Source organism: Camellia sinensis, unplaced genomic scaffold (assembly GCF_055761805.1).
Source record: "Camellia sinensis isolate YWXY unplaced genomic scaffold, ASM5576180v1 Unanchor1, whole genome shotgun sequence".
NCBI classification, from domain to species: Eukaryota; Viridiplantae; Streptophyta; class Magnoliopsida; order Ericales; family Theaceae; genus Camellia; species Camellia sinensis.
In genome coordinates, this window is record NW_028128987.1 from 23,296,991 (window position 1) to 23,307,500 (window position 10,510).

General features: G+C 37.7%; 1 protein-coding gene across 7 annotated transcripts in view; it reads right to left on the reverse strand.

Annotated features, from left to right (window-relative positions):
• Positions 1-347: 347 nt before the first annotated feature.
• The window catches only part of LOC114272284 (endoribonuclease Dicer homolog 1-like), a 34,051-nt gene continuing 23,888 nt past the window's right edge, over positions 348-10,510 (reverse strand). For 4 of the 7 annotated variants that reach the window (XM_082911080.1, XM_082911079.1, XM_082911077.1 and 1 more), the window contains 9 exons: positions 4,568-4,729; positions 4,396-4,491; positions 3,653-4,281; positions 3,170-3,270; positions 2,848-3,074; positions 1,852-2,772; positions 1,560-1,724; positions 1,083-1,447; positions 348-956 (listed from right to left, as the gene is read on the reverse strand). In XM_082911080.1, coding sequence (XP_082767206.1) covers positions 779-956; positions 1,083-1,447; positions 1,560-1,724; positions 1,852-2,772; positions 2,848-3,074; positions 3,170-3,270; positions 3,653-4,281; positions 4,396-4,491; positions 4,568-4,729 — 2,844 coding nt within the window. In that variant the 3' untranslated portion in view covers positions 348-778. The remainder of the gene's footprint in view (positions 957-1,082; positions 1,448-1,559; positions 1,725-1,851; positions 2,773-2,847; positions 3,075-3,169; positions 3,271-3,652; positions 4,282-4,395; positions 4,492-4,567; positions 4,730-10,510) is intronic. The other 3 variants (XM_028213947.2, XM_082911081.1, XM_082911078.1) reach the window with 1 other exon arrangement.

Consider the following 10,510-nt stretch of genomic DNA (forward strand, 5'->3'; position numbering starts at 1 on the left):
ATTTATCTAATCCTAAAGCTCACGAAACTTATTGTGTAGGCGTGCGTCTGTATTCACTTCTATTTAAATTATGAAGATGCCCTTAAGACTCCCTTGAATGGACATGATAAATTTAAATGACTAATATACCTTGTTCTGCCTCTCGATATATATGTGTGTGTGTGTATTCTAATTGGAAAATAAAATCCCTTTCCTTCCCTCCTACAAATGAGAGTAAAGATAACTTGGTTTGTAGTAAATGTGTTGGTAAAAAAACTAACTAGGAACACTTCCACAATCGGCACTAAACCATCAGTATATCAATGATTCCATTTGAAATAATCAGAATAAGTCAGCAACAAACAAGCTGGGACAATGGAACATCAATGCATCAATATTTCATCCAATTCACTTGTTAGCATTAGTTAGCTACATAGAACTTTTGTATGCAACACAGCTGCTTACATTATTGAAGCTTGCCAATTGACAGGCATTGGCTTAGCTCAGATCATACAATGGCAGAAGTAAATTTAAAGTTACTTAGCATAGGATAATAACCCATGATGAGGAATAACATACAACACCACCAACGGAGGTGCTGCCACTGCCAGCCAATTTTTTCTCACTGTTGTCTCCAAGTGCCAGAGTCCTTGGATCTGTTCACATTTGGCAAAGGCTTTCCAATAAATGAAAATTAAGTTACATCAACAGCTAACCCAAAGACAAGGCACCCATACAGCTAGCCCCATTTATGGCAAGACAAACACCAAAAAAAGTTTTTTTTGGATTGCTATGACCATCATGGGTACAATTTATTTAGAAGTTCTAAGAGAAGAACTGCTGCAGAATCCTTGGCTTTCTTAACACTCGGCATAGGCTCTCCAATACATTCTTCTGTCAATTCCCTATCAGTAGTATTCACTCGTACAGCAAAAGTAAACCTTTTCGCATGCGCAGGGCCACCCTCACTTACACACCTACAGATGACAAAGTAATGAATTGTTTGTTAATCCAGAGTTTCCTAAGCATTCAACCCGTAAAATTGAACATGTAAATTACCATTATTACGCACAAAAACAAGTTTATTTATAAATTATTTTTACCGATACAGTGGCATTGGCCAATTTCTACGCAAGCATATGTCATTCAATGTCTGTCTAGTAAATGTCTGGCTGCCATTCTTCTTCCCATCTTCACTAGCATTCTTAGCTTCTGCTGTTTCCCTTTCTTTCAAAGCAACAAGGGCATTCCTGGCAGCTAACTTCTGAGCCATTTTCTTTTGTGGATTCTGAGCAATCCCAACCTGGACCCCATCGATGAAAACTTCAACAGTAGCCAAATTTCCATTTCGAGAGGCTTTGTACTCCAGTCCTTCAGCCTGTTGCTGGCACCGTTCTTGCAGTTCCCGCACTGGATGCATTGGTAATGTTTCTGGAGTAACCATTGGATGCAGCAAAGGTTGGAAGACCTGAAAACATACCAAAGATTTGGATAAAAGGAAAAGCCCAGGGGGCAAAAACAGAAAACATTACTTATATATATATATATATATATAAGGAGGTTTGAATTCTGAGAGTGACCCTCCAAACAACAGCAGTATCACGTCCACTGTCCAGAAAGATGGCACCAGCAATAGATTCAACAATGTCACCAAGAACCTTTGGAGCTTTGCAATCCCCCAAACCAAAGGAGTTAAACCCTGGTTTTGACAATTCATCTTTAACTTCCTTAACAAAATCTCGAATCTGAAAACGACAGCACGAGTTTTGAAGTAAAAAAGAAAACTATGGTTAGGCCAAGCACTGAGATAGATGACGAATTAAATAATAAATAATAAGAGTTTAAATAAATGAGATGAAGAATTTAGAAAACCTGTTTTTCAAGGGCACTTGACCCATGTCGAAGGTGCATGTGAAGCTTATGTTTAACGGCTACCCGTGCAAAGTTTTCATTGTTTACAGCAGCAGCTCGCAAATCAGTCAAGCGACCAGGAGGCAAATCTGAGTATGTAAAAAACAAATGCCTTGTAATAAGGTGATCCAAGACTGCGTCGCCAACAAACTCCAGCCTCTGGTAACATGAAACTCCAGATGATGGCCTTGAAGCATGAGTAATAGCTTCAACCAGCGAGCCCCTATCTTTAAAATTGATGTTTAAGGCCCCTTCTAAAGCATCAAAATTGATGCTCCTAAGTATGCTCTCTGGAACATTGCTAGGCCTGGTTGTGCACTCTAACTCTTTAGGATCAAAATCTATCTGAATCCCAATCCATTTCATGAGGTGGTTAGCAGCATTCTTCCCGCCTTCAACGTAATATATTCCGATAAGTGCTTCAACAACATCTGCTAGTGTCTTGCTAGAGAGGACTCGATATGAACTTGAATCACTCTCGAGCTCACCATCTTCCATTTCATCATCTTCATACCCATCAGCATCTTGAGCTTCTCCGGGTACAGTCACACCAAGTGCTGTTTCATCGTCAAATAAGGATGATCCCGTCTCTTTGATATCCTCATCAAAGACAGGCAGCACCCCAGGAGCAGCCCATCTGGATGGAGCAAATCGATCTGCTTGGATGTATGATTGAAGTCCCTTATTCAAAGCGTACTGATATAAGACCATGTTACTCACCATTTGTTGTCTCAGTCTAGTAAGCTGACCCTCGTGTTTCCGAGGATATTTAAGAAAAAGAAATCTGCTCACAACCCATTTCAGGTAAGCATCTCCCAGAAGCTCTGCTCTTTCATAGCAGAAAGGTTCCTGGCATGAAGCAGCAGTCAAGGCTTCCAAGATCTGTAAAAGAAAACACACGTTAATTGATAAAATAACAATTTATTAAAAAATCAATCATCCAGGAAATTGTAATACCTTTGAAGCAGGGACAGGATAATTAATTATATCCTTAAGCTGAATGGCAAGGAGCATGCTCTCAACCCTCCTCATTATTGAGGGCAATCTCTGGGCACCTCGAACAAGTGATGCAGGGAGTGGATGTACAAAACACAGCTCAGGAGGAAGGAAAACATAATATGTTTTATCAAGTGCCTCTTCAGATTCACCATCATGAGCTAAACAAGAAAAATTTCCCGAGTTACCTCCAGAAGCCAAAATGATGAAAAGCAAAGTGAACAGGAAAATTCAACACAGAAGAAAAAGAAGGTAAATAAATGTGAAAAAGATGAAAGGATACCTTCTGAATGTTCAAATCGAGGAGAAAGGAGATTCTTGCAATATGAAACACCACGCCCTCTTATAAGAGGTTGTTGCTTATAGATCAACTCGACTCCATACCTGTTATAATATTAGACCGACTAGCCAAATGCACCTTCATTGCGCATGAAGAGCTAGAAACATCCGGTCCAGAAGGATTCATAAACTACAGACAGTGGGACACTTGCAGAACAGCTCAATGGAGGCAACTTAATTCACAGCTGAAAGTAGTTAAACGCTTCCTTCTCAGACTGAGATCAACTTCTCTCCTTCAGGCACAACAACAGAGGTGCATTAGTGCTATCCGGTCCTTGCAACAAACCAACCAAATGTTAGCAGCTGGAACAAATGTTTTTGAAAAAAGAAAAGAAAAAAAAAAGAAGAAAAAGAAGACCTATTTCGTTTTAATTTGAAAAAAATGGGAAAAATAAATCAAGAAGACCAAAAAAAATAAAGCACGTACTTTTGCCTGTAGTAATCAGCATAAGAGCTGTACTCCAATGGACCAAGGTAGCCCTCTTTCCTCGGGAATGAGTTCTCTGCAGTCATATCATAACGTACAGAGTCCACATAAAACCTCTTTCCAGAGTGAGCAGCGGTTACAATTCTCCCCACCAGATCTTCCACGCCTATAAAAGAATCTGCCATCATCAGTTTGCCTTTAGTCAAATCCAAATGATTTCCAATTTCAAAAGCATTCCGATTAGGAACCAATCCAGATGCTTTCACAATGTCAAATTGTGCTACAGCTCCTCTAATGCCATAGGTAGGATGAGATTTCTGCCCAAAAGCCATGCCATGACGCAATTTTCCAAATCCATACTCCCTTCGGTCTCCACCTAGTGTTCGCTCATTGGTACCAAGGTAAACATCGGGCCGAGCTCTCTGAAGGGGATTGTTCCACACATCTGTCTTACTTATTTTTTCAACCAGATACCAGTCAATTTCTTTTAGAGGATCTACAGAATTATCGCCAACCACAGGGACAAACAAATATGCTTTTGAAGGATCCCAAGGAGTAGTGGACGGTTCAACATCCACATCCAGTACAATACTCATTAGTCTCACATGAAAGCTCTTAAGGGATGCCAACTGCATAAAAGCAGAGAACAGGGTTTATCCAAACAAACATAGCTAGAAATGTAAACAAAAATAACATTTTATAATTTGACAAGCACTTCAGAAAAGTCAACGATCAATCTCAACCTGACTTTCAGTAATATCTATTGACCCCCGGAAAACAAGAGATGCCTTTGTTATCATGGTTCGAGCAATAAAGAGATCCATCGACATCGATAAAACCTATCAACAAAACATGTAGTTAGAGATAAACATTATGCATGTTGTACCAGTCCAATAAAAATGAATGATGAGATACCTCTGCATCCAGCTCATTGCCGAAGACTACAGCGAACTCCAAAACTTGAGTTAGGAATGGATCTTGTAAGGAGCCAATATCTACACATTCAATATCATACATGTAAAGATGAAACAACTTGGAATTGTAGCAAGCATCCCTCCCAGATAGAATCCAATCTCCCTGCATAGCCAACAGGGGTCAAGGACTAGTGCATTTTGGATCCCACTAGCAGTGAGTATCTTCCAAAGTAAATAGTAATGACTGCTAAAATGTCCCAGAAGCATGGAATAAAGAAAATGTCTCATCATAAAAAAGTACAATTGTGGAAGGTTTACTAATAGAAAGTGTAATTAGTCTTCTAAATAAAGATCCTAAGAACACTCAAATTTGTTCATTTGATTATTAAATAAAGATACTTCATTTGATCCTTTGTTCACTCGATTTTATAATCTATCTAGTTCTCATAATGTTCCATTGCATTTATAGTCTCTTCCTTTTTGGTTCCAATCTCTTGGAAATTCAATTTATTTAGAAATCCTAATGATCATGACATTGATGAGTTGACGTCTTTGTTATCTATTCTTGATGGTGTTTCAATGAGGCCCAATTGTGTGTGTAAGAGAGTATCAATTGTTCATTCCTAGGATTTTTTTATTTATTTTTTATTTTTTATAAATAATTCTTTTGACAAAATTATTGATAATTCAAATGTATCACTCTAGCCTTATAATATGATTTGGGATGCATATTGCCTCTTAAAGTCAAAGTTTTTGTTTGGTCTTTGACTCGTAAGAAGATCAGCACCAATAACACGATTCAAAAAATATACCTAATTGTTTATCATCTCCATAGTAGTGTTATATATGTGCATTGAGGATGAGGATGACAGTGATCATCTATTTCTTCATTGTTGTGTTACTTTAGGCATTATGGTGGAGGTTATTCCATGAGGTGCAAGAGGATTGGGTGGTTCCCTCTTCTCATGTACCCAAATAATTCAAGTTCATTTTAGGGGTTTTGTCTCAAGTAAGAAAGCATGAGTTCTTTGGGTAGATGTAGCTAGCACAATGTTTTAGATGGTGTGGTTAGAAAAATATGCAAGGGTGTTTGAAGACATATTTGACGATTTTCAAGGGATTTGGGACCAAATTTGTTATATGTCATCCTTTTGAGCTTTGGCTTCACCCTTTTTTAAGGTATTCGTTTGTATTTGATCAACAGTTAATGGAGAGGGGTAATTTGTGACGTTTTCTTTTCTTTCCTTTTGGAGGACTTCTTGTCCTCGTGTACTTTCTATTTACCATTTTATCGTTAATTTATTTTGTTGTTGGACAAAAGGTCCATCACAGATTTATTTAGCTATATCATTCAATCTAGGGAAAGGCTGCAACACACTGTTGGGAATTGGTCCAAATTGCATTTGGATACATGCATTGGAAGGTGGATGCATTTGGGAGTTCATTAGATGGCTCATGAATGAGAGCTTCTATTTCCTCACATGATTTCCTCCTAGTGCACACATCTATTTGGTTTGGAAATTAACTTCTGAATAAAACTATTTATTTCGGAAATCTACTTCTAAACACAACTATATGGTTCAGCTATATCTTTGGTTCGGAAGTTGATTTTTGAAGCAAATAGTTTTGTTCGAAAATCAACTTCCGAATCAGTTCCCAAAGAAATCACCTTGCCAACCAAAACTTACAGCTTCTCATAGAGACTGAATAACCCAACAGACACCACCCAAATCCACAGTCGATGAATAACAGTGAAACCTCTCAGTGATCCTTATAAGCTTTCTCTTGATTCATACATCAACTTGAAGAATAAATACCTTACGCTAAATCCTTACCTCACCTCCCTATCTCAGTAATTGTATAACCTCATATTTACAGAATATGCAACTAAAGCTCCAGTAAATGCAACACAGATGGAAGAAACAATGAATGAACAGTAGACAGAGAAGATGAAAAGACTTATGTGCAAGCTTTAGGACAACAAAACCACAGAATTTAGACAAAACGACGAAAAGTAGTAGAAAGACAACCATCGGTAAAAGAATGAACAAGGAAGATGAAAAGCTCTACTAACATGAAGAAAAAACAATGAAAAAGAAAGAAAGAATCTTTTGAAGGAAATTCAGCAAAGAAACGATGAAGAAGAAAGCAAAGGACAAGAAGAAGATTCATGGCAAAGTGTCACAAGCTGACAGTTCGACTTCAGCTCACAACTCTTGCATGTGGCGTGGCGCTCCAACATGGCGTGTTGACCCCAAGTAGTCCAACACACGCCCAGCACCTTTGCGTGCCGACCTGCCCATGCTTGCACGCTAGTGGGTCTCAAGCATGCCTTGGTGACATTCCCGTAAATTCTAATATTTGGATAATATTTGGAATTTATTGAATTATCATTATTATGACTCCTCAAACATGTGGTATGTTTCCTTGCGCCAGTCTGCAAAGGGCTTAAGATGATATTATAAGGGGGCATGGTGTGCTTTAGCCTATCTCCCCAACCTGCGATGGGTTACAAGTGAGCAACCTTTGGGAAACCAAAGGGCGAGCCTTTGACAAACTATTACTAGTTGTCTTTGGTCTCCATGTGGGTTTGGGAACCCCATGGACAGTGTCATCGAGGGGCATGAGTGTTGACACTGCATGTCATATCCTAGCTAGAGGTTTAGGTACGCACTCGCTATGCCGCTCCTCGTAACATATTGTGGTGTGGTCCTAGATCGAATGGATTGGGCTATCAAAGCACCATCATTAAGGCATTGTGTGCTAACTCGTGAACATAGGCTTGGGTTCAACCGTGAGCGCGAGGGTCAAGTAGTCTAGCTAGTGGTTTGGTGACAATGCCGCTACTCGTGGGAACAATTGAATATCATGAAGCATTGCCATCATGCGAGGCACATTGTGCGGAGCTAGTGGGAAGGCAGAATGCTAGTTGTGGGCTATGGACATACATTATCGTGCTCATGCTACACGCTAGTGCAACTCTGCGCAATGGCCCTTGGTAGATGGTTTAGCATAGGGGTGTAACATAGGGATGAGATTATATTATGGTTTTTGAATAATTTTATAGTTGGTGGGATTTGGACTCTTGTTATGAAGGCAATGCTTTCCCAATTAGACAGTGTAATCATACCTTTATATTAGAACGATTTCATAACAAGTACCAAAATCAATTTATTTCATTTTTATATTTATATGATTGCTTAACATCATTTTTTAAAGTCTATACTAAATCTTAGCGATTCTCAATTCGAATTGATTCACGATTCGCAAAATAGGATTTTGATTCATAATACGATTCTCGACTTGACAATTATGCTTCCCACCAATGTAGGAGGACTACTTTCCCACCAACACAACAATTTAGAAGCTGCAGTAGTTGATATTAATGGCCTGTTTATTTGCTAGGAGTTTAATTCTTGAGTTGCAAATCCTAAAGAGTTCAAACTCTTCTTGAAAAAAGTATTTGTAGCGATCCCGATTTCGATCCTTCTTCCATATTTTGCCACTTTGACTAGGCCGGTCGGGGATCGAGCTGCTCGGTCAGCTCGCGGGGGTCCAGGAGGCAACGCCCCTTGACGGGTCCGAGGGCAGCGCCCTAGCGGGGTCGAGGGCCAGCGCCCCCGAAGCAAAAATGCAAAATGCATTCAAAATTGCTTGTCCGCTCAAGCGGCCGTTTATGTGCTCGAGCGGAGAATGTTTGGTTTCAGAAGTTTGACCTGTCTGTAAAAGTACTGGGTTAGTGTATTTGACGCTCGAGCGGACCATGTTATCTCAGTTCGTGAATCTGATATTTCAAATCATTTTTTCAGTCCTTTCTCTCTCTAAAACTCTCCAGAATTCCAGATCGGGAGCTTCTCTCTCTAGAAGTCATCTTCTCTCTTTGATTTCTCCAAATTCGTTGGGATTTAGACCTAAGTTCTTCACCAAAGTTGGTTATCATCTCGAGGGCTTCGTTGTGTGCGGTGAAGATCGAGTTTCGGCACCGTTGATTTTGAAAGTTTCATCCCATTTCTTCTTCAAAACTTGAGGTAGGAATTTTCTTAGAGTTATATATATGTTTTTGCAAGATTTATATGATTTTCAAAATCATCTTTCGATAGCTTTGAAACTTGATTATTGATTCAAGAAATTGAAAGATTTTGCAAGTGGGTTTGCCTCTTGTTCTTTTAAAATAATCTTATGGTTTTGATCTTCATTGATTAAAGAAAAGATGATTTTGGAACGTTTTCTTTCAAAAGATTTGAGTTGTATAGTTTTGGTGAGAAAACCTATAATTTGGGATTTTTTTTTTTAAGAGACTGAAAATCCATGAATGATATTATTATATTTATTTTGTGTGTCAAAATAAATGGATCTTTGAAAAAAAATTTATTTATATTTATATAAATGATGAATTTCAGGAAATATGAGAATTATTATTCATTTTAAAAATTATTGTTCAAAACGTTGAAATAGTCTTGAAATGATTAATTGTTGAGGATACTTGAGAAGAGGGAATTATGTTATTCCTTGGATGATAAATTGGAATAAAAGTATTTATATTCATCTTGTGTTATTGGCATATCAATTCATTTGATTACATTAAACTTTGAAAGTTGATTTGAAAACTTGCATTGAGAAAAGAATGTTGAGAAACAAATTTTTATGGAATGGTTTTGGGGTAAATACGTTGGTAAGTCTTGATAGGTGACATAGATGATATTGAATAAGTTGGCCTGAGAGTCCGGGGTGAAAGACCGAAAACCCGCGAGGATAGGTGTCGAGCCTTCCGGTTAATACCGGTAAAAATGACAAATTGGTAGCACTTATATAGTCTACTTGCAGACACTGACCTAGGGATTACCAGAGTCGTATTTACCGCCCTTGAAATAAATTGTTAAGTTTTGAACAATTGAAATTGCATGATATCATTGAGCATGATGGTTTTCAAAAGATGAAAATGTGATTTATTTTCAAAAAGGACATAACATGACATGTACATTTCATCTCTTGAGACTTGTATAAAATGTATATACTTTGTTAAGAATTTCCTACTCGGCTTTATGCTAACCCTACGGGATTTTTGTGCAGGAAAAAAAATAGTGATCCCACCCAACTAGAGGCGTGGAAATATGTGTGTTAGGAGTACAATACTCTCATTTTGTTGTAACTCTGTGTGTAAGCCAAGGGCTGTGTTTGTGTGGGTTTGAATAACCGTTTTGTATAACCAGACTCTAGCCTTGGAAACTTGTAAACCCTTGGGGGTATTTATTTGTTTATTTACTTGTTGTTGGTTTAATGTATTGTTGCATGAAGAACTATTATATCATGCCATGTAAGTTTGGAGATTTATATTCGGTTTTTCTTGAAAGAGCCATGATTGTTGTATTATCATTTGGGCTAGAAATTTGGAGCGTTACAGTATTCTCAAAAACTAAAATTGTTACAGTGTGGAGGCACTTGAGATTCAAAATTAACAATTATTTCAATAGTCTATTTTAGTAAAAATGACATCATTATGTCAAATAATTTAAATATTTTATAATGAGTAAATTTACAAGTCAAAATGTCAATCCTCTGTCGCATTTTATGTAGCTGTTGACCGTGCCTTTTGTCTTGTTTGAATAAATTTTTTGGGAAATAGGATAGTGTTTAAACATAAATTCAAAGAACGATAATGTGGGAAGTAGTGATTAAACTTAAGACTTGGACACATAAAATGGGACTTCCAAAAAAAATAAAACCAGGAGTCAGAAATTGGGATGACAGGAGTAATACTTGTTAACAAACTGAATTCTCAAAAATCACCAAAATACCATTGAATTTGACCAACCATTTGTGGTCCCAAGCAAATATATGTAATACGTGCAAAAGCCAACTTTAAAAAATTATTATAGGTTAAAATAAAACTAGAATATGCCAATAAAATTTCCTACAAAGTCATGACAAGCAATAATTAGCAATT